We start from the raw sequence: 23,273 nt of genomic DNA on the forward strand, positions 1-23,273 counted from the left end.
ATGAAATAAGCCCAAACCTTTGATTTCTGTCCTCCCACCTCTCCCTCCCTCCCCTTTCTCGCTCACCCCATCCTGCTGCCGCCCAAAGCGCTCACCTCTCCTACACGCATCCCGCTGGATTTGGTAACTTCCCGTCATGAGAGCCGAAGGGAGAGGAAAGTGCTTTATATTCTCTGTAATCGGCTCCTTAAGCCTTGGGAATTTAACAAGCCTGAGTGGATAAAGGGCGAAGTTTGGGGGTTTGTTTTTTTTTTTGTACCGTGCAGTGAAAGTTTGGTTTAGGTGAGAAGAAATGGGGGAAAAAATGGAAACGATCCCAGGTAGGTTATTTCCATCGCTCTTTGGCGTCCACGGTGGGGGGAGCGGGAAGGGAAGAAAGGCTCCATTTTTTTTTGGCTTCACTTTTTCCTTGTAAAAACAACTTGGGAGCCTGCGTGGGGCTGGGTTGAGCGCTCGCTCAGGGCACCGAGCTCCGGAGCTCACCCCAAAAATACAACGGGGGGCGGGGGGTGACTGCATCAGCTTCCAGTGCTTCCCAGCAGCAGGGAAACAGAAAAGATGATGTTTGGAAGGAGAAAAGTGTCCCAGACCAGGGGGTTTCCTGAACAGGAACGGAGTAGCGAATCCCATGGGATGTGCACCCCAGTCTCCTCTTTTTTTGGAGGGAGGGGACCCTTCTGAGGCGTGAAGCCCCAGGGAGAGGCTGTGGCGTGTTCAGAAGGACCACGGCAGCGGACGGTTAATGTGCCGGAGCCTTAAATAAGGCTTAGTCCCGCTGCCCAGCCGGACTGCAAGCCCCAGGCAGCACCACGTTCCCCCGTCCCCCATTTTATCACCTTTTTTATTGTACCTAAAGCCGGAGCAGGGGTTTGGGTTTGGAAAAGCATCGCTAGGTGAGGTTTTACTGCTGGATCAAAGTTGGGGCGTGAAGGGCTCCTCAAATCAGTGCAACTGGTGCATCCTGCCCGATTACCTGCGGAAATGTAGGCTCTCGTGTACGTAAAATTATCCTGTGTTATCACCGGCGTTAATGCCGAGCTAGTTCTGCAGCTGCGGGCTCGGTTCGGGTCCACCGTGGCTGAAATCACGCTGGAGGTTTGATGGGTATAAAGCAGGAATTGCAGCTGGGAGCGTTTTCCCATCGTAAAAGCTGGTTCAGGGAGGTACAGATCTGCTCGGGGCACCCGTGGAACTGTGTCTTGCGAGGAATAGGTGCTGATTTTGGGGCGGCTTTCTGGGTTTCGGCCAGTGTCACTGCAGCGGTTTTACTCCTGCGCTCGCCGGAGGCGCCGACCCTAGACGCCGCTAGTCAGAATATCCCCCCAAGCGAATACCTGCTGCTTCCCAGGATTAATTTAGGTGCTGGATCACATTTCCAGGAGGAAAAAAAATATGACTGAGAGATTGTAACCAGACGCTGGGCTGGGTGCTTTCCCAGGCACGAAAGGGTCCTCCAGGTGAAGAAGCCCCGTGGATTTTGGCTAAGCCCCGGCGCTGTTGGTTTAGCCTCCGGCTCTTTGTTCGGGTCAGCGAGCGGCTGGGAGAGGAGGCGGCCGCCGGCGGGAAGTGCACGTCGTGTTGAGAGCTGGGTTTATTCCTTAAACTGGGGGAGAATAGGGGGGAAAAAAAGCTCAAAACACCCCAAAAAGCTCTTTCGGTGCAAGATTTCCTTTATCTTTTGCGGTTTCCCGGGGTTAAAGTGTGTCACAGCCCTGAGACCCTGAAACGCGTCGCTGGGGGGACCCCCCGGCAGGTCGAAGCAGGAGGGACCCGTTCTTAAGCACATGGTGGGGGGGAAATTTGGGCAGAGTTGGGAGCAGCAACCGCCGAGTCGAGGATTTGCAAAGCTCTGACCCCTCCACCCTCCCTCCTGCAAAATTGCAAATCCCCCTTTTTTCACAAATGCATCTGGAGATCCCGCCCAGGACGGATATTTCCAGCAGAATCCCTTTGCCGCTGTCCGGATCGTGGCATTTACAGCAAATGTGGGCGTTTGCGGGAAATTTAAGGTTTGGGCTTCAGAGCAAAGCAGACGGCGTGAGGCCGAGGGGGGTTGCCAGCATCGCACCGATTTCATCCCCTCTGACGTGAACAGCACTTAGGCTTAAAGAGCCTGAAGCCCTCAAGGCATGTAGCCCAGCTCTAAAATTAACAGGAATATTAATAATCATCATAATGAAGCTTACGGAAGTGGAAGGAGGACTTGACAACAGGGCTTTAGTCCTGGTGGTGGGGCTTAAAGGGCGTGAGCGGCCAAGCAGGCTCAACCCAGAGCACAAGGGACATCCTATTCTTTCGCCGCCACCGCCACTCGGGTCTTGTCTGCTTTGGCGGGAGGACAGGGCAATATTTCAAGTTTTTCCTCCGCTCGCACACGGCAATTTAATTACCAGCTTTCTTGGGTACCCTATTACCCGACTTTCTTATCCCCAGGTTTGAGAACAGGAGGCTTCTGCTAACAAAGACGTTTTCTGAGCTGGATTAACTCCTGCTGTATTAGGAGAGGGCTAAGACCCAAGGTTTTATTAAAAATACACCGTTTTCACGGAGCCTGGCATAGGGCTGATTTTAACCTCTTGTTTGAATAACGGGGCAACTGGGGAGCGGTCCCATCCGAGCCATGCCCAGGTCATACCCAGCTGTTTGATTCCTCCCTGCAACCAAAACTATGAGGTTTTGCTAGAAAAGCGCATGAAGATGGGAGAGGGTTAAGAGAAAACCCAGCCTGGCTGGTATTTTTGAGAGGAGAGGGCAGGTCCGTCACCCTCCCGTGGCCGCGGGGAATGCACCGAAGATGAAAACCCCTTTTCCCATCAGTCAGTGACGCGTTGCCGCTCCCCTTCCCGAAACACAGCACGGGGAGCGGGAGGCAATAGGTGCCCTCCCAAGCCTGGTGGGTTATTTGCAGCCAGAAGCTGGATTTTTCCTGCAGAAACGGTAAATTTGTGTTATCCCCCTCGAGTGATCCACGTTCCCCTCGCGGATCCAGTGGGAAAGCGTGTGCTGAGCACTCGTGCATCCCGATGCGCAGTGCCGGAGACCGTAAGGATGGGGATTTGGTTGCTGATGGCAGGCGGCTCTAACCTGGCAAAAAGGGGCTCTGTGGTAGGGAAAAATGTGGGATACCCCCCAGAAACGGGGCACATAATGCTCCTGGAAGGGGGATTGGACTATATTGTATATAGGGGTGGCCGCATTCCCCGATTCCCAGCCCGGACCTATATATTCCCCTCCTGCTGTTAGGCAGCCTTTCCACCAGCATCCCCTATCTCTTTGCCCAGGGATTTTGGGACAAGGTTACTTAGAGTTGCCGCACTCCTCAATCTCTCACCTTAAACATTTTCCTCAAAACCTCCTTTTTTTTACCCCAGGACCCTAAATGGCCCTACAGATCCCTCTTCACCACCCCCTTCCCGCGGGGCTTTCCGTATGGGAATGGTGCAGGATCATCTCATCTCCGGCCGATGGTAAACCCCTTTTTTTGCCCTCCCGGCAGTGTCACCGGCTGCCGAACGCCTCCGCTACATCCTGGGGGAAGACGATGAGCCTCCCAACCCCACGCTCTTCACGGAGATGGACACGCTGCAGCACGACGGCGAGGAGATGGAGTGGAAGGAGTCGGCCAGGTGAGGGGGGGAGATGCTTTGGGTTGAAAATGTGTCGGGTAAAGATCCCCCCTAAATATCCCTGGCTGGAAACGGATTCAGGGAAGGAGCATCATTTTTAATGAGGTTAAAAAAGCCCCGCCAGAATTAAGGAAATGCAGAAAACACGGCGTTTGGGGGGTCTTTGTACAGCGGCTGCAGCCCGCTGAGGAGGAGGAGTGGGAAAGGAGGAAGATTTCCCATCTTCTCCCACGTCTCTCCAGATTGGATCAACCACAGAGCCGGTACTTTTCCCATTCCCAGTTGCAGCATGAGAGCAAAGCCCTGCAGAAAGGGCTGGAGGGGTTGTGAAAAAACAGGGTAAAATGCTAGGAAACTGGAGAATTAGAGCGGAGAGCTGGGAAATGGGAATAGGTGACATAAAGAGGATTTTCCCAGGTTTTTTTCCTGCCCCCTACTTTTGCTGGCCAGGCCAAGAGTTAAACTTCTCCTGCCTCTCAAGCAATAATAATAACAACCCACCCACTACATCTTTAATAAAAGTATTAGAGGAGTTGCAAGTGGCATTCGCTTTATTGAATTAGGAGCTTATCCAAGGGAAAAATCTCAAATCCAGGTGGGATTTTCTCTTCCTAGCCTCAGCCATGTAAGGGCTAGTAGAGTTTGGGGTCTTTCTGGGGGGCTTTGGGAAGGGAGTCAGGCGTGCTGATGGCATCCCACGCCCTTTCCTTTCAGTAGCACGTGCGGGATTTCCGAGTCCAGAGGTTTGCCTGAGGCATGGGGAAGAGAGCAGGATCAGGCCCTGCAGGTGCTCATCCCATCTCTTGGGCTGGTTATTGGCATCACCAAAAATTTGGAAAGCTTTCAAGCATCCTCCTCGTTGCCATCTCTGCTCAAAAAGCAGCAGCGCAGGGATGCTGTTGCCAAAATCCGTTATTTTTCCCCCTCCAATTTTGCTTAGCTCTGTATCTACTCATCCCTCCCCGCTCCCCAAAAAGCTCAGAAGGCAAAAAATCAGCACTTGCATTGGGATTTTCATCAGGGAGGGCTTGAGATGGAGGTTTCCAAATTCCCCCTGGGAGGACGGAGGTTTCTCAAGTCCCGGATTTCCGCTCTCCGGCGAGGAGCGGTTCAGCCTCTTTAGCTGCAGGAGAGCCGCTCTGTGGTGGGAGCAGCGCTACCTGCGGCTAAATCCGCAATAAATGGAAATAAATGGAAATAAAGCAGCTGAGTGCAGCAGGGAGATGGGGTTTTGCTGTAGCCTTGGCAAAAGCGTCACGGGATGCCGGTCCCGGGGCAAAGGCGCCGCTGGAAACGTGCCTCGAGTCCCACACGCCGCCCCAAGCTGCCGCTCCGTCTGTGCGCTAACCCACTTTCGGCAGGAAAACGGGGCAAAAAAGAAACGAAAAGCAACCTAATCGGCTTTGGGCGAGCACTGACGGGGCTTAGTGGGCGCTACGGCGGGAAGCTTGAATTTCCTCCAATAAAAGCAGCGTTGTTTGAAGGGCTGGAGAAGGGGCTTCTGCAAAGAAATCAGGGTGGGGAGCTTTGGAGTGAGGGACACTAGGGCCAAATTTTATATTTTTGCATGCTCTGGGGTTTTGTCCCCAGCACAGACCATTCCTGGCACTCCCAGATAATATTTTGGTGCTTTTTTAATAGGGACACCCAGCATTTTCTCTTTGCAGCAGCATTTTAACGCACCCCCCTGCAGCTGATACAATCCTGGGCTCTCCCCACCCTTCCCCTGATGCATTCAGGAGCCATCAGCTATTTCCAAAACCCTTCTCCTCCTACATCCCTTCCATCTGTGGCGGCAGGAGCCCAAATCCCAGTTGTACCAGTTAAAAGTTGTAAGGTTAAGCCCTGCGAAGGCTAATCCACGGAGGCTGCAAACCTCCTGTAAAGGAAAAGCAGCTTTCTTCCCCAAATCGATGTCTTGCCGAGAGCTGCCTGCCCTCCCTGGAGTTCGAGCCCCATTCCCAGGGAGCTGGGAGAAATGAGCCACCATTCCCGAATTTGCTCTGGAGTCTTCAGTTTGTAAAATTAAAGAAGGGAGGTGGAAGGGCTGCTTTCCAAGGGCTTGCAAACCCTCTCGTCTCCCACTGTGGGAACGAAGCACCCAAGGTTGAAGTCTCAGCGTTGCGAAGGAATCAAAAGCAATGCCCTGGGTTTTTGCTTTCATGCGTGCGCAGCTGGTCCGTGCGGGTGCGGATCCTGGCTGAGGCAAGGTCAGCTCCGTGGGAGAACCTCCCAAATCTTGCAGGAGCAATTTGAGGAGGGTGAAATCTGCAGGGTTGAGTTCAGTGGGGGAGCTGAGAGATTTTGCTCCGCTCTGCAACCGTGCAAGCAGCACTTTGTCTAATGATGTTACTTGATTTCTCCATTCCCATCCTGAATAACAAGCCAAAACTTTGCAGGATGAATTAATCCAGGCTTGCAAAGCCTCCTGCAGAAGGGAAACGCCACAGGAAAAGCAATTCCCTAATTCTCTTCTGATACACTATCCCCGCTCCGTGCCTGTCCTCACGGCTGCCGCTGTCGTTTCAGGTGGATAAAGTTTGAAGAAAAGGTGGAGGAAGGCGGGGAGAGGTGGAGCAAGCCCCACGTGTCCACGCTGTCTTTGCACAGCCTGTTTGAGCTACGGACGTGTCTACAGACGGGAACGGTGCTCCTGGACTTAGATGGCTACTCTTTGCCCCAAATTATAGGTAGGAGCCGGAGGGTACCAGTGCTTTTGGATGGATTTTTCCCCATGTCCTAAAGTTCTGGCAACAGAGTTAAATGCATTTACTTGCTACGTGCAAATATAAACCAGCTTGCATGGGAACAAGCAAAGACAAGAGTTGAGAGCCATCAACTTGGTTCAATAAGGGTTGTTGTCTTGAGCTTTCTGGGAGGGTTTGCAGTGGGGTAACCCATGCGTCTCCCTCGTTTGGTGTTTGCAGACGATGTCATTGAGAAGCAGATCGAGGATGGTCTGCTCAAGCCAGAGCTGCGGGAGAAGATAAGCTACGTGCTCCTGAGGAAGCACCGTCACCAAACCAAGAAGCCAATCCACCGGTCCTTGGCCGACATCGGAAAGTCCGTCTCCTCCAACACAAGTGAGTCCTCGGGGTCCAACCTGCGCCTGGTTGCATCCTTGAGTCTTTGGTGAGCAAGCCTGGGGCGGGGAAGATCTGAGGAGAAGGAAAGGGGGAAACCCAACTGTTTGGGGTACCCAACTATTTACTGCATTGAGAAAGACCCCAAAAGCTCTGCCACTGGTGGCTTTAAGGGTGAGGTGTCATCAGGAGCCAGAAGCCAAGGAGATGTCTGCTGAGATGGCCAACGGGGTTGTGTGATGGCCAACGGGGTTGTGTGATGGCCAACGGGGTTGGCGGTCGCTTGGCCAAGGAGCTTTCTGGCAGAGCAGTCTACAGACAAATCCAGTCTGCTCCGCGGTTGAACCTTCCTATTTTTGAGCCATTATAAAAGGGGATTTGTTTGTTTTCACGCTAGATTATTTACTTAGGTTTAAACAGAGGTCATTTGGTGGAGCCTGGGATTTGCCAGGCTTCGGCGGCTCCCTGGGTAGACAGAAACAGCAGCGCTCAAGCTCAAACTGCACATGGAAGAGGCTGTCAATAAGCAATATTCCGCCCCCCCGGACATCTCCAGGTTTCAAAGCGGCCATCATCCACGTCAGAGAACTAGATATACGAGCTAACATTTGCCCAGAAGCCTTCAAAATGGAGCGTGACTTGGAAATAGAATCATAGAATAGAACCATAGAATCGTTTAGGTTGGAGAAGACCTTTAAGATCATCCAGTCCAACCATTAATTAAATGTTGTGGTTAGTCCCTGTAGATAGGAAAAATAAGGGTGTCTTTTGTGTTTCTAGTTCCTTGCTGAGATGATGGCATGGCTTTGAGTTTGCAAACAGGGACACCAAGGAAAAGATGGTCGTTGGCAGGAGCAGAGGGGTCCCTCGCATTTCTTGTGCCAACTGCAGCTCTGTGGAGTTGGAGTAAATACCGCCGGCACATTGAAAATAGGGTCATGCCCAATGGGAATTTCATCGTTGTTTTTAGTGGACTTAAAAAAAACCCCGAGGATAGATGCTGTGGTTGCAGCTGGTGTTTCAGAGAGATGAAGAGCAGCTCAGGAAAACTGGTCCAGTTTGTTTTCCCAAGGAAACACAGTTTTGGGAATTCAGGAGGTTTTCTGAGAAAATGCTGGGCTTAACATAGAAAATGCGTGGGGGAAAAGGCAAGTCTTTATAGCTAAGTAATTCAGTTTAAACATCTGAGATGAAGAATGGGGCTCGTCACCAGTTTAGGGAGGAGAAACGTTCACCTGAAACTTGGTGGTGGCCGATGTAAATATTTTGAAGTGTGGAGTTCATGGCAAATTTCAAGTGTAGGTTTCTTTGGAGAATTAGGAGATGAAAAAGCCAAATAAAGTGTTGGGGTCTTCCTACATAACAGAAATTGCACTTCTGAACCCATTTATAGCCTTGAAGAGAGCACTGGTGGGGTGGTGCAGGCTTGCAGCTCCTTGCACGGAGCCTCTGCAGCGGGGAGACTTGGGTTAAGGCAGTTTATTCTTTGCTAGTGGGAAAATTACTGTGGGTGGGATAAAAGTGCAAATGAGAGTGGGAGGGAAAAGCAAATTGCTGGTGTATCAGCACTGGAAGGGTCATGTCTGTGCCGGGCAGGTGATTTTTCAGCCTGGCCTCTTGCCTTCAGCATCACGCAACGGTTCCCCATGGCACCCACATCTCCTCTAACAGCTCCTTTCCCCCAGCCCGCAGCCCCGTCCGGAGCCCGGCCGCCGGCGCTGCCTTCCACCGCTCCACCGAGGACCTGCGGATGCGGCAGAGCGCGAGCTACGGCCGCCTACGTAAGCCGGGGAGGGCGGCGGGGAGGCGGAAACGCTCCTAAAAGAAGTGTGTGGGGGGGAAATCAAGTCGTAATATGAGAGTGGGTGATTGCAATTACAAGGGGATTCCACCACAGCCGTAAATGAGATGTGGTTTGTGCAACCACAGGGTGACTGATATCAGAAAAACTCATGTTCTTGGGTTTTCATCTGATTTGCAAGTCCGGCTATAATAAAGAATGTGTTTTTTCCTTTGCGCTGAAGTCCTCCCACCGTGTTTTCTCCTTGCACGTGGGGCTGAAATTGGGCTGCGCATCACGGGGCAGTTTTCTCACCTTTTCTCTTATCTCCATCAGGTCACGCGCAGAGTCGAAGCATGAACGACATCTCAGACACACCGAGCACTGACCAGGTAATCATCCCCAAAAACGTTAATGCGATGCTGTGTGGAGCATCTCCGACATGATGCACGATGGGGCAGGGGCTCTGTGGTTGCTAAGCTCCATGTGAGCCCTGTGCTGCTTTGCTCGCTCGATAACCACACAAATTGCTAATTAGGGAAATTAATACACGTATCGATCCCTGCTGACTCGTGGGGAAGCTGTCCCAGAAATAATACCTGTGCTTGCAAGTCGAACACGGAATTAGGGACATGTGAGGATGCTGATGTAGCTTGAGATCCTTAGGGCGGAGAAAAAAATTCCTTAAAATCTTTAGGTAGGAATGGAAAGATGCTTGGAAGAGTGCAGGGATCCTAGAAGAGCCTTTGCTTGGCTGGGTAAGGGCAGGTGGCAGGGGGTAAATCCCAACCGAGCGCTTGGGTCTGCGGACACGAATACAGCTCCGAGATAAGCGTCTGTAAATACAGAGGCAGGTTCCGTTTTCCCCTCCCTTCGCACCGTGATGGACGTGGGTTTCTTAATGCAAAGCTCAGCCGAGAGAGCCCTCCGGGGGCTTTTCCCCCCTGGTTTGCTTTGCGTGGGAGAGCTGGGAAGGAGGTCAGGCTGCCTGGGCAGTTCGTGGGCAGATCTCTGCTTGGCGATGCGACGGATCGGCGGGATTTGTGCCATTCTTTTGCTGGATGTCCCGTCCCCACCCTGGCATCGAGGCTGTTTAGCTGGGAACTGTTGATCCATTATATGGGCTTTGCTTTGTTTCTGTTTGTGTGTGATTTCAGCTTAAAACTAAGGGAAATCCAAACACAAGGCGGGTTTGTAGGGGACAGTATGGTATAACAGCTTGCTTTTCCCCAGGGATGTCCTTGCTGGGCTTACCTGGGGTGATGCATTTTAGGGGGAAGCAAAGGATGGAAATTCATGTGTTGCTGGGAGCCGCGGGACAGGGATGCCACGATATCGGGGAGGCAGAAGGTTTTCAGGGCACCTTCCTAAATTAGAGCTGCAATAAAGCAAGCCAACTGCGCACTAACGAACCCCAAATATCAGCCTCCAGCAGTGGGGTGCGGAGGGTTAATCCCAAAATATGCAAAGCATTTAGGTTTAATCGCCCTATTAGGCCCACTACAAAGGGACTTTTTAAGTGTTACATGAAGCTTAGTGGTCACTGTTAACTCCTGCTCTTGCTTATTCCAAGCAGCATTGGAGAAGTTGCTTTATTACTATTATTTTTTTCCATTTGGGTTTAAAAGATTAGAAAGGGGAGAGCTTGCTGCCCGGCTCACATGCCTCCCCTCATGCTGGCATATAGATTATAATAACACCCTGCCCGGGTCGGTATTGAACCCTTTTAGACTAATAATGAAAGAGCTGCAGGGGAGAAGAGACCCGGGGAATAAATCCATGAACGAGGTTTCCTACTTCCATTATTTGTTTCCTGCTCCAAGGATGAGATTGGGGGAAAATGAGCTACAAAAACATCCCCTGTGCACGGCACCGAGCGGTGTTGCTGCATTTGGTAGGGTCTCGGGGAGGCCGGGGCCGCAGGGCTGCAAGTAGACTTGCAAAAATGCATGGCTGGCTTGCTCCAGGATCCGTATTTTTTGGCTCGGATTTTCTGCAGGAGGATTGCACGGGGCTTTCCTTGCGTAGACCCAGTGCCGCAAAGCACCTTTTGCAAACCACCCAGTAGCACGTTGTGTTAGGGAGCCCAGAGCATGTGGTTTCGAGTTAATCTCGGGCTTAGTGATGGTTTTGAGTAACAAAGAAATTCAGCCTTATGAATTCTTGCTGGTTTATTCTTGGATGTGGCTCTTGAATCCCCACCTCTGGGAGTCCTGGGACCATCAGAGATGAAGAGGTTTGAGCTTGCGGCTTCAGCTTTTGCGTTTGGGGTGTGGAACAAAGAGGGGGGAAAAGCCTAATTTCGGCAACCACTCCCTTCCCCACCCTTGTCTTTCCAACAGCTGAAGAACAAGTTCATCAAGAAGATCCCCAAGGATGCGGAGGCCTCCAACGTGCTGGTGGGAGAAGTGGAGTTCCTGGAGAAGCCCTTTGTGGCTTTCGTGCGGCTCCTCCAGGCAACGATGCTGGGAGGGGTGACGGAGGTGCCCGTCCCCACCAGGTGAGCGCAATTCCTTCGAGTCCAAAGCACCAAGTGGTCTCACAATACGGATGCCAGTGGTCCGAGGTTGCCAACACAACGCCTTTCCCTTCCCAGGTTCCTCTTTATTCTCCTTGGTCCCGCAGGAAAAGCCAAATCCTACAACGAGATTGGCAGAGCCATGGCGACCCTCATGGTGGATGATGTGAGTAGATGCAATGCCTGGCCCTTTCCAGGAACCCCCTTGCTCAGAGCCAAGAAAAAAAGCAATTTTCATCCTATCGCCCAAACAAATGAGCTTTAAAATCCCATAACGATGTGGGACATGCACGTGCTGGGCGCCATTCCCAGGCTGACACCTCTTCTCTCTTGAACCCCAGCTCTTCAGCGATGTTGCCTACAAAGCCCGGGATAGAGAAGACCTGATTGCCGGCATAGATGAGTTTCTGGATGAAGTCATTGTCCTGCCGCCTGGCGAGTGGGACCCCAACATTAGGATTGAGCCACCCAAAAAAGTGCCCTCGGCTGACAAGAGGTAGGTGGGAGACACGGGGCTGGTCCCAGCCCTGTGGCCATCCCCATCTCTCCTGTTTTGGAGATGCTGGAGGACAGCAGTTTTCCTTGCCTTCATCCCTAGAAATAATCTCTGCAAATTTTCCAGAAACGCTGCTTTTTCAGCAGTTTTTGTCCCCAGATCAGCTCACAGCCATTTCCACTCTGCAAAATTTGCATTACCCGCCCTGGGTTGAGGAAATCCAGCTCTATCTTTCCAAATTTGCCCCAAAACCCAAGCTCTGGTGCAGGCGGAGAGCTACACCATGACCTTGGTCGTGGTCCCTGCATCAGGACTGGCTTGGTAGGGCAGGAGCCGTGGCCGACGCCGGTGACTCTCTCCTGCAGGAAATCAGTTTTCTCGCTGAACGAAGTGGGGCAGATGAACGGCACGGCCGGTGGGGCAGGTGCTGGGGGCGGTGGAGGAGGCAGCGACGATGGGGAGATGCCCGAAGTTCACGAAATCGGGGAAGAGCTCACGTGGACTGGCAGGTGAGCAAGCACCCCACCACCCAAACAACTTTGGAGGGTGCCAGCACCCATCAGCATCTCCTGCTGTCTCACCCCGTGGTCTCCTGGGGCACAGAGGGGTGAAATCCTTTTGGGCACAGGCTTTTGCGCAGCACCGTATCCATTTCGGTGGAAGGCCCATGCATCTTGTCCTTGGTGGTGTCTCCCCAGGTTTTGCGGTGGCCTCTACTTGGATATCAAGAGGAAGCTGCCCTGGTTCCCGAGCGACTTCTATGAAGGCTTTCATATCCAGTCCATCTCTGCCATCTTGTTCATCTACCTGGGCTGCATCACCAATGCCATCACGTTTGGGGGCTTGCTTGGGGACGCTACGGACAACTACCAGGTCGAGTCCAAGGAGGGGAGTCACTTTGGCTTGGGGACAGCAAGCAGAGATGGGATGGGATGGGATGGGATGGGATGGGATGGGATGGGATGGGATGGGATGGGATGGGATGGGTTTTAACCCCGCTTGTGCCATGCCAAATTCATTGCCAAGTGGGATCAGCAGTCCTGAAGTACCTACAGGATGGGAAAACCCATCTCAATGGCAATGCCAGGAGCCAAGGGGACATGGTCCCAACCATCCTACATGGGTCCAAGCAGAGGTCCTTAATTCCCATCTCCATCTGGGGTGTCAGTTGGGGTGTAATGTGGCACAGCATCACCATAACTCTGGGTTTGATGTATCTCCAGGGCGTCATGGAGAGTTTCCTCGGCACGGCAATGGCAGGCTCCATGTTTTGCCTCTTCGCCGGGCAGCCGCTCATCATCCTCAGCAGCACCGGCCCCATCCTCATCTTCGAGAAGCTGCTCTTCGACTTCAGCAAGTAGGTACTGGGGGGTGCCAGGGGGAACTGGGACCCATCCGTACCAGGGTGGGAGCTGTCCTCCAGCCCACCACATGCTCTCGTGGGGCTGCTCCCACGTTGTCCCCACTTTCAGAGGCAACGGCATCGACTACATGGAGTTTCGCCTCTGGATCGGCTTGCACTCTGCCGTACAGTGCCTTATCCTGGTGGCCACCGATGCCAGCTTCATTATAAAGTACATCACCCGCTTCACAGAGGAAGGTTTCTCCACCCTCATCAGCTTCATCTTCATCTACGACGCCATCAAGAAGATGATTGGAGCTTTTAAGTACTACCCCATCAATTCGGACTTCAAGCCGGACTACGTGACCATGTACAAGTGCGAGTGCATTGCTCCCGACCCAGGTGAGTACACATCTTTTTCGGCGCCTGATGGGGAAGCTGAAGGGGATGGGGGGGTCCCGCCATGGATAAATCCCGCTGGATCATTGGCCGAGGACATGGAAGGAGGCAGCTACTCAGTCAGCATGGGGTGGAAAGACCTCATCCTCCTCCTCTGAGGGTGATTTTGGGCAAGATAGAAGTACAGCCTTGTCCCCCACGGATGAGCGCGTCGGTGCTTGCCAGGACACGGTGATCAGTGCCAGAGAGCTGGGGCCTCGGCAGCCAGATCTGCATGGATAAAAAGGAAAGATGAAAAAAAAAAAGACATTTTAGATCATTAGTTCCAGCCTGCTGCCAATGGAAACATATTCTCCAGAAAATACGCTGGAAGGGTTTTGCCCTCTCCGGTGTCCAGGACACCCCAGGATGTGCTGGTTTGGCATGGAAACCTCCTTGGTTTGGGTTTGGGGTTTTTTTCTCCTCTTTCTTAATCCTTTTCAAAAAGGAGAGGTCATCAGGCTCTGAGCAGATGGTCTTTTGATGGCTGCCCTGGTTTTGCTCTTGGATAGACATATACGATGATCCCTGGTCCGAATCGTGCAGCTCAGATGCTCCCGCGGCCACCTGGAAGGGAGCAGAGATCTTCGGCTTGGGCTAGTGCCAGCGACCACCTGCTCTCAGAGGAGCTGAATTTATTTAAAAGGTCTAGATGCTAACCATTTTGGGGAGCATCAGCTGCAGATAGAGGAGGCAGAGAGGTGTGATGGTGAAGCTCTCCCCAGAAATACAAGCATCCAAGACCTGCCGTGCAACGTGTTCCTAATACATCTGCCGTTGCAAGAAGAGATCTTACCTGCCGCGATGGAAATAACATTTCTTGGGTTTAATTTTGTATTTTTCCTCGATTTCTGTTTATCAACCACCCGCTGAGTGACCCGATCCCGCTGGATTTTGAAAGCCCTGCGTGAAGCGGGGAGCACCCGCAGACGACTCAATCCTTTCCGAACCAAAACCCTCCCAAAATTTGACCTGCAGGAAAGCGAAGCCTGATGCCCGACGCAATCCCCGGGGGGCTGAAATATCCCGAATGGGACCGCGACCACCTCCATGCACCCGCGGGGGCCAGCATCTGCCCGGCAGCACCCACCGCCGTGGCTTAACGCAAGGAGAAGGCGAAGCCTTAGCCTCCAGGGAGGTCTCCCCCTTTTCCAAGCCCCCATCCTGAGCAAACCCTGGGCAGCCGAGAGGCATTTGCACCCCAAAAACCTTAAGCCTCTTTGCAACCCAGCCCCGTTCCTCGCCCTCGCTGCCCCGGGCACCCAAGGCAGAGGTGTCCGCATTGGATTTTCCATTCCTCTAGATATTGAGAAATTATGTTTATTACCCCCTACATCCTTTTTTTTTAATCTTTTTTTTTTTATTAGTTCTGATTTTTTATTATTATAACTGATTTGTACCATATTTGTCTCTGCTGCACACATCAATTTGGGCTGATTTCAATCTCAAGTGAGTATCGCCTTCTAAATATTAAAACTATTTTAATATTTGATACTCTTCCCCCGTGGGGGTTTTGTTGTTATTTTTGTCCATGTATTTTACTTTTCTTTCTGCTCTGATAAAACGGTTTATGTAGAGCCCTTAGGGGTCCTCTCTTAAAATGCCACCAGTGCTACCCTTTAAGTTGTAGAAATCACAAATGAGGCTGGTTTCTGGAAAAAGAAAAGGTTATGGAGGAAAAAATAATAATAATAATGTTTTTAATGCTGGGTTTGCCAGCGCCATTGCCGGGAGCCCGGTTTCAGCAGCCCCCGGGTCTCTGCTTCTAACCCAGCAATCGCTTCTCCTTCATTAATCCTCGGTGCCGGGGATGGAGGCGGCAGGTCGGGGCAGCTGAAATTCCCGCTTGGCGCAGGAAGAGGATGGACCGGAGGGAAGCGGGGGGGCAGAGCGGTCTCGGACCCCGCTTAGGGGCACCCATAAAGAACGTGGGTGCTCCTGAAGCCGCGGAGCTGCGTCGCCCGAAGAGCCGAGCGGAGCCGCTTTTTGCACTGGAGGAGAAGGTGCCGGGGGCTAGAAAGGATGTTTTTTTGCAGTGAGACACTAAAACACCCCTAAATTTTTATTAAAAAAAAAAGAAACAAAAACCCCCAAAAAAGCAATTCGGGCATGATTGAGTGCCGGCTCTCCAAAAATAACAGGCTGCTTTTTCTTCTACCCCCGTGGTTTTAAGACGCAGGTGTCGGGATGTTCGACCCCGCTGCCGGCGGCTTCCCCAGGAAGCTCCTAAAAATTTTAGGAACTGGGAAGCCTCTAAAAATACCTCCCCTCCCCGGCACTTGCCAGCTCCGGAGGGAGAAGCCGCCGGAGGAGAAGCCGCGTCCTCCGCCGGCGCATGGGATTAATCAGGGAGAAGTCGCTGCGGGGTTAGAAATGGGGGGGTTTCTCCCCAAATTCTGCTCTGCCCTCGGGCTGCTGATTCCCGCGTGGCTCTCGGAGGATGCGCTCGATCCCGCGTTTGCTTTTACGCCAGCCGGGCTCAGCCGTGCCTCTCCGGGTGAAGCCCGGCTGCTTTTAATACCCAAACCTCGAAATTAGCCAAAAACCTCAATAACCAACTCCTTTCCCGCAGCCAACGCGACCTTGTTCGATGCTTCAGCTCCAGTGGCACCAAACACCACTAACGTTTCTCTGGTAAGCGAGTTTGCTCATCCCGATGGGACGGCTGGGATGAGGGAGGGCGAATCCCAGGGACTTTGGCATCCAGGGAGCGATGTGCGCCGGCTTGGAGCAAGGGAGATGCGGGGTTTGCATTGATTGGGGTTCACGGTTGGGCTCGGCAGCACCAAATCCCCACTTCTTTTCCCAAATTAATAGCAGCCCTTTGCTTGCATGCTGCTATGACTTAAACTGCAAATTTTGCTTTTTATTGGCCAGGAAATACCCCTTTCCTTGCGTGCTGTAATTGCTAGAAATGCTAATTTGGGGGTTTTGGCCGGTAAATACCCCTTTCCTTGCACCCTGCAATTGCTTAAAATCCTAATTTTGCCTTTTGGCTGGGAAATACCCCTTTCCTTGCATGCTGCAGTTACTTAAAATGCTAATTTTGCTTTTTTGGGGGGGTTTCTCCCCAGTACAATGCTATTAACCTAACAGCTCTGGACTGGACTCAGCTGAGTAAGAAGGAGTGTCTCAAATACGGCGGCAGCTTAGTGGGGAAATCCTGTAAATTCGTGCCCGACCTGGCCCTTATGTCCTTCATCCTCTTCTTCGGGACCTACTCCATGACCTTGACCCTGAAAAAATTCAAATTCAGCCGCTATTTCCCCACCAAGGTAAGGAAAGCGCCGGGGTTTACCCTCCTCTTTTCCAAAAGGTGGGACGAACAGGAGGTGTCGGTCTCTTTGCTGGATGCAAAGAGCTGCAGGAAAATAAATCCGTATTTCTAGGAGATGTTGGTAGCAATTAGGGGAATCCTCCCCCAGCTTTTAGCCACTGATTTGGCTCTTGCGTGCTGAATAACCCATCGCCTTGTGATGCAAAGGGGGAAAAAAAAAATCTGCATTTTGTGGGTTGTACCCGGGTTACCCGTGGGCAAGCGGAGCTGGGAAGCCCCAGGAAAGGATGCCGAAGCAGGAGCAAACTCTCCATCCCATTAATTAACCTCTCCATCCCACTAATTACCCTTTCCACCCCCGTTTCCCCGTCTTGCCTCCAGGTCAGGGCTTTCATTGCTGATTTTTCCAATGTCTTCTCCATCCTGCTCTTCTGCGGAGTGGATGCCTGTTTCGGACTGGACACCCCTAAGCTCCATATCCCCAGTATCATCAAGGTTCGGCCGCACCGGGGGCAGACCCCTCACTTCTCTTCCCGTGGTCTCTTTCCAGCTCCTCACTGGTTTTCGGGGAAAATCACAGCTCCTGCGGTGTCCGGGCACCTTCTTAAAAGCTACTTTGTCTTTTCTGGGGGAATATTCTAATTCTGTGACTTTTTTTTCCTTCCTTTTTTTTCCTTCCTTTTTTGTTATTTTTTTCCCCCTCTTTTCCCTTTTCTCGCTCCCGGCAGCTGCGTAAACTCATTAGCGATTTCTCTATCTTTATGTCCATACTAATGTTTGTGGGGCTGGATGTGCTTTTCGGACTCAACACCCCAAAGCTCCAAGTGCCTACTGATTTTAAGGTAAAAAAAAAAAAAAGGCAATAAAATTCCTTTCCGGAAGCGTTGCCAAAAATTTCTCTTCCCCCCATCTAGGGTGTTGCTGTCGGTGATGTGGGGAGTCCCAATGAGCATCTGGGGAAAATTTGGGGCTGAGGCATGTGGATGCTGGGGGTGGTTTGGGTACCGATGCGCGATGGTGGGATTCAGGGATGGGTACGGGATAGGATGATGCTCGGAGGAAATGGGCTTCAGGGGGGATGTGGGGCTTCCCAAAATGTCGGCACTTGGGGTTTTTCCCCCTCTCTGAGCCGTGCCCAGGCTCGGCCGCGGTGCCCAAGCCCCCTCTCTTCCCCCCCAGCCCACCCGCGTGGACCGAGGGTGGTTCGTGTTTCCCTTCGGGAAGAACCCGTGGTGGGTTTACCTGGCCAGCGCCCTGCCTGCCCTCCTCGTCACCATCCTCATCTTCATGGACCAGCAGATCACGGCCGTCATCGTTAACAGGAAGGAGCACAAGCTGCGGGTGAGCCGGGACTTGTCCCATGCTCGGGGGCACAGCTTCGCATCGGGTACCGCCCGCGTCCCTGCGAGCACCCACTTTTGGGGTGCAGGTCGGGTGCTGCCGCAAGGCACGGAGGGGCTCGCCCCCGCTCGGCACGCCGTGCGAAGCAGGGGCTCGCCCTTTCCTTTGCAAGCTGTATTTTTGGGGTGACAAAGCCTCCGGGGCGTTAAATTCACCCGATGCAGTAGGTAGTGTGGTGCAGTGGGGTGATGCGGGGTGTGCTGCAGCACTGGAGGGTGCAGCGAGGTGATGCAGGGTGCAGCGTGGGGTGCATCAGGGTGATGCAGTGTGTATGAGAGTGATACAGGGTGCCGCGGGGGGATGCGGGGTGCAGCATGGCAATGCAGGGTGCAGCATGGCAATGCGGGGTGTACTATGGCAATGCAGGGTGCAGCATGGCAATGCGGGGTGCAGCATGGCAATGCAGGGTGTACTATGGCAATGCGGGGTGCACTGCAGCAATGATGGGTGATGCAGGGTGCGCTGGGGGGGTGCAGAGCGTACCATGGCAGAGTGGGGTGCGTGAGGGTGATGCGGGGTGCTTCAGGATGATGTGGGGTTGATGCAGGCTGCACTGTGGCAATATGGGGCGCATGAGGGTGATGCAGGCTGCTTCGGGATGATGCAGGGTATATCATCGCAAAGTGGGGTGCACCAGGGCGATGCAGGGCGCTCTGCGGCGATACAGGGTGCTTCGGGGTGATGCGGGGTGCACCACGGCGATACAGGGTGCACTATGGCAACATGGGGTGCAGCAGCGCAGTGTGGGGTGCACTGCAGCAATGATGGGTGCACCATGGTGATGTGGGGTGCACCGTGGCAATCTGGGGTGCATCATGGCGATGCAGGGTGCACCATGGCAATCTGGGGTGTATCAGGGCAAAGTGGGGTGCATCATGGTGATGCAGGGTGCACTGTAGCAATGTGGAGTGCACCAGGGCAATGAGGGGTGTATCAGGGCAATGCAGGGTGCACCATGGTGATACAGGGTGCACCATGGCAATGCGGGGTGCATCAGGGCAACGCAGGGTGCACCATGGTGATGTGGGGTGCACCATGGCAATCTGGGGTGTATCAGGGCAATGTGGGGTGCATCATGGCGATGCAGGGTGCACTGTAGCAATGTGGGGTGCACCAGGGCAATGAGGGGTGCACCATGGCAATGCGGGGTGCATCATGGCGATGCAGGGTGCACCATGGCGATGCGGGGTGCTTCAGGGGGTGCATCCCAGGAGAAACCCCGCCTTGCTGGGCTCTGGGGTGAATGCAGGAACAGCTTCACGAGCCGTGTTGCCCCGCCAACCCTCGTGGGTGCTGTGTTGCAGAAAGCAGCGGGCTACCACCTGGACCTCTTCTGGGTGGGCATCCTCATGGCCGTCTGCTCCTTCATGGGGCTGCCCTGGTATGTGGCGGCCACCGTCATCTCCATCGCCCACATCGACAGCTTGAAGATGGAGACAGAGACCAGCGCGCCGGGGGAGCAGCCCCAGTTCCTGGGGGTCAGGTGAGGAAGGCTCGGCCGTGCTCTTCCTCGGGGCGGGGGGCGGAATCCAGACGCAGCAGCGTGTCCAGCCAGCACGGCCTCATCCTGCTTCTCTCGCCCTTCCAGGGAGCAGAGAGTGACGGGCATCATCGTCTTTGTGCTGACAGGGATTTCCGTCTTCCTGGCCCCTATCCTGAAGGTAAAACATTCCCGTTCCCCCATCCCTGGCTCCCTCCCTGCAGATATTTGGGGACCTGGGAAGAAAAAGCTGGATTCCCCACTCCGTGGCCCCCAGCGTTGGTCCCCATCCCTGGGAATGAGCTGCCGCCTCCCTTGGGGTAAGCGCCGTGTTTTTTCCATGTCCCCAGTACATCCCCATGCCGGTGCTGTACGGCGTCTTTCTGTACATGGGCGTCGCGTCGCTGAACGGCATCCAGGTAAGCACTTCTCCTCCTCCTCCTCCTCCTCTTCCTCCTTAATGGTCATGAAGGGTTCCTACACCGGGACAGAGGGGGATTTTGACTCCAGAATTTGCACGCGTCCAACATTTCCAGCTGCATGGGACAGCAGATAACTGAAACCCACTGAGACACATCAAAAAGCCCCAAATTCTCCATTTTGGGGACCAAAAGAGGGTTTATCTAGGCAACCTGGGAGCCTGGGGAATGGGGCCAAGGGCTAACGCCGGCCTTCGTCCCACCGCAGTTCTGGGACCGCTGCAAGCTCTTCCTCATGCCGGCCAAGCACCAACCTGACTACGTCTTCCTCCGGCACGTGCCGCTGCGCCGCATCCACCTCTTCACGCTGGTGCAGATCATCTGCCTGGCCGTCCTCTGGATCCTCAAGTCCACCGTGGCCGCCATCATCTTCCCTGTCATGGTAAGGCCATTCCCCGGGGTTGCTGTTGCAGCCTCATTTAGAAGATTTTTTTTGAGATTTAAGGAAATTTTGGCTTGGTCCCGTGGTGGTCCCCAGGTGTCGGGATGAGAGATGCTCTTGCAGATCCCGCCCTTGCATCTCTCCCCTCCTAGATTTTAGCCCTGATCCTGGTGAGGCGGCTGCTGGATTTTGTCTTCTCCCAACACGACCTGGCCTGGATTGACAACATCATCCCCGAGAAGGAGAAGAAGAAGGAGGATGACAAGAAGAAGAAGAAAAAAGGCAACAAAGGAGATAGCAGCAGCGATGAGGAGGTGGGTGGGGGGCTCCCACGGACGGCGGGGGCATCCCAGCTTGGCTGGGGAGGGAAAGGTCCCACCGAAACCTCCAGCTCGGTGCGTTTGGGATGAAGGTCTTTGATTCATGGAGGGGTTTTGCTGTGTGTACAGGACTGGCTGACTGAGGGCCTTTGAGTGATGCTCAGGGGCTGGCCGGAGGCTCCAAGGGCTGCTCAGAGTGTCCAGAAAGCTGGAAAATCATGGCAAAAATGAAATCCTTAGGGAAAAGAGCCAAAATCCCACGGCTAAGGGTACGGCACCCGTCGTACGGTGGTAAAGCATCATTAACCTGTGCAACCCCCTGCTGCAGACCCTTCCCTGGGCAGAAGGGCTGAGTTTAGTTGGGAAGAGGAAGGCAAAGCTTCCTCCTCCTCCTCGTGCACACACCTGCGGAGGTTTTGGATCCCTTTGGGTGCTCCAGGTGGTCTCGGAGCCCACCCAGATGCTGCCTTCACCAAATTTCCCCCCTTTCTTCCCCAGTTCCCACCTCCCTCAGTCATTAAGATCCCCATGGAGCCCCTGCCATCGCAGCCCCGAAACGGGGGTCCCCATTGCCTCAGCCGTAAGTAAAGAGCTCAGGAGCTTCTCTCGCATTCCCTACCGCTTCCTAATCCGCTCGGCCCCCCATGGCACTAACCCCGCTGAGAGACGCAGCCTGGATCCGTCCCGCCGAAGTGGGGAGGAGGGTTTGCCGTATTGAAAGCAGCTTTGAGAGGATGCGGCAGGCTCGGTGCTGCTAACGATTTTGTATTCAAGGTGACTGGGAAGCCAGGACTCCCTTGGGTCTCCCCCTGAGCCGATGCTGATGGGGATTTTTTAAAAATCTATATATTAGGGAAGGTTTTGAGCCCCCAAAAGCAGGGGATGCAGAGCTGGTGGCGGCGTTGTCCCAGCTGCGGAAGAGCAGATGTGTTCCATTTGGCTCAGCCTTCTGCCCGAAACTTCATACGTGAGCTGGTGCAAAGCCAGCCACGACCAAAAAAAATTCAGAATAAATCTGAGTGAGTTTATTCCAGGTCGGCACCAGGTTGCATCGTGATGCCAGCAAGTTTTAACGCGATAATTCGTTGACTCTATCCTCAAGCTGCTGCTAGCAGGGGCTGGTGGGGCCTCTCTCTTTCTCTAAGCACCTCAAAATTCAGCATTTCTCGGGAGCTTTTCTCCTCCTCCCACAGTCCGGAGGATGCTGGACCCGGTAGCAGGTTGGAGGGGGGGATGAGTGGGTTTTTGGGGGGCTCCTTCCTCACCTGGGAAGTGTTTCACCTCCGTGTCCCCCCAGGAAAGAGGTCCTCCACCTGGAGCTTTGCGTTCTGATTCCTCCCCGAACGGTTCAGACCTGGATCGCAGGTAAACGGCACCGAACGGGCTCCCCCGCGCCCCGGGGACCAGCACCCGCCGTGGGAAACATTTTCGGGGTCACCGGCCGATGCTCCCGGCCGAGCGTCGCTCACTCGAGCCGGTTGCCATCATCCTCGGGCATTTCTGAAATACCCAAGTATATTTTTTGCAGCATCCCTCTGGTTTTTGGGTGCTTGCGTTTGCTGGCCCCGGGTATCGGGTTGTTGGGAGCGGGGCTGCGTGGGATGACGCATCCCGAGCCTGGCACGAGAGGGTTTATAGCCATAAAAATGCCGCTGGGTAACAGCCACAGGGATTTTTAGGATTGGGATGTACATCTGAATCCCAAAAGCTTGGTGTTATTCTCCAGCTGCAGCTGCGAATGCTGCAGATTGCCTGTATTAAAGGCAAAAATATCATATTGTTAGGAATTTTTACCGGCGGTAGCGTCATCCGGAGCCCTTTGCTGGGGGTGCTGGGGTGGTTTTGGGGTGCAGGTACCCACGCCCCGATGCTCACCTCCCTGTCTCCTCCCCAGTATTACGCTTCACCTGAAGATTTCGTGCCCATCATCGCCCGCATTTAACTACTCCCGAAACCCCATCTGCGCCGTGCCCCAGGTGAAGATAGAGATGGAGTCGGACTACGAGGACACCGACACTGAAAAACCACCTCGGGACATGGGCAGTGAGACCACGCTATAGTCGCGCGCAGCGCTTCCTCTGCGATTTATATATATATATAGATATTTACATATTCATATATATATATAAAGCAAATTGGGCTTATTTTTCTATGTGAGACAGAGGGGACTGGTGGCCCCAGGGGTCCATTGCTCCAGTAGTTTTTAGCGTCACGAGTTAAACGCGTTGTTGAATTTTCTGCCGGGCGAAGGTGTTGCCGCTGGTGGCGAAATGGGGCTGAAAAGGTGGAATTGGTGATTTTGGCCTCCGCTCACCCCGGAGCCGCTGCTGGGCTGGAGAAGCCGAATGCAGCCGGGATGCTGATGGGGAAGGCGACCGTGCCGGGGTGTTTTCAAGGGGGATTTTTGGGACGGGGAAGAGGTTTGCGTGGCTGAGAAGGAAGGGGGAGCGCGCGTCCCTGCTCCCCAGTCCCTGAAATCACAATGCGGCTCTTGGGGAGTCTCGCTTCGTGAAGGGGATGGTGCATCTGGCTGTGCCTTGGCAGGAGGACGCCGGTCCAAGCCACGGCAACGGGAAGCCTGCTCTGCTTGCCCAGCCCCTGCACAGGGGGCTTTGCGCCCGCTTTAGCTCCTCGATCCCGGTTATTCGCGC

The 23,273-nt window shown here is 53.6% G+C and overlaps 1 protein-coding gene across 1 annotated transcript; it reads left to right on the forward strand.

Annotated features, from left to right (window-relative positions):
- Positions 1–3,558: 3,558 nt before the first annotated feature.
- SLC4A5 (solute carrier family 4 member 5) lies at positions 3,559–22,682 on the forward strand. The gene is made up of 23 exons (XM_075724222.1): positions 3,559–3,626; positions 6,156–6,316; positions 6,554–6,709; positions 8,395–8,490; positions 8,826–8,881; positions 10,832–10,989; positions 11,086–11,173; positions 11,349–11,503; positions 11,869–12,012; positions 12,202–12,376; positions 12,727–12,860; positions 12,976–13,247; positions 15,856–15,917; positions 16,358–16,558; positions 17,289–17,402; positions 17,740–17,901; positions 19,266–19,444; positions 19,550–19,622; positions 19,792–19,860; positions 20,129–20,302; positions 20,455–20,616; positions 21,920–21,987; positions 22,517–22,682. Exons 1-23 carry the CDS (start codon positions 3,574–3,576, stop codon positions 22,680–22,682), a joined length of 3,078 nt encoding a protein of 1,025 aa, XP_075580337.1. The 5' UTR covers positions 3,559–3,573.
- Positions 22,683–23,273: the final 591 nt, after the last annotated feature.

This window comes from Pelecanus crispus, chromosome 21 (assembly GCF_030463565.1).
Source record: "Pelecanus crispus isolate bPelCri1 chromosome 21, bPelCri1.pri, whole genome shotgun sequence".
In the NCBI taxonomy this organism is placed as follows: domain Eukaryota; kingdom Metazoa; phylum Chordata; class Aves; order Pelecaniformes; family Pelecanidae; genus Pelecanus; species Pelecanus crispus.

Excerpts from the sequence above, each read along its gene's own strand:
- SLC4A5 (XM_075724222.1), top strand. The coding sequence starts at position 3,574 with ATGGACACGCTGCAGCACGACGGCGAGGAGATGGAGTGGAAGGAGTCG. Across the intron at positions 17,403-17,739 it reads AAGTGCCTACTGATTTTAAG|CCCACCCGCGTGGACCGAGG; the intron begins GTAAAAAAAAAA and ends CTTCCCCCCCAG. Across the intron at positions 21,988-22,516 it reads GGTTCAGACCTGGATCGCAG|TATTACGCTTCACCTGAAGA; the intron begins GTAAACGGCACC and ends TCTCCTCCCCAG.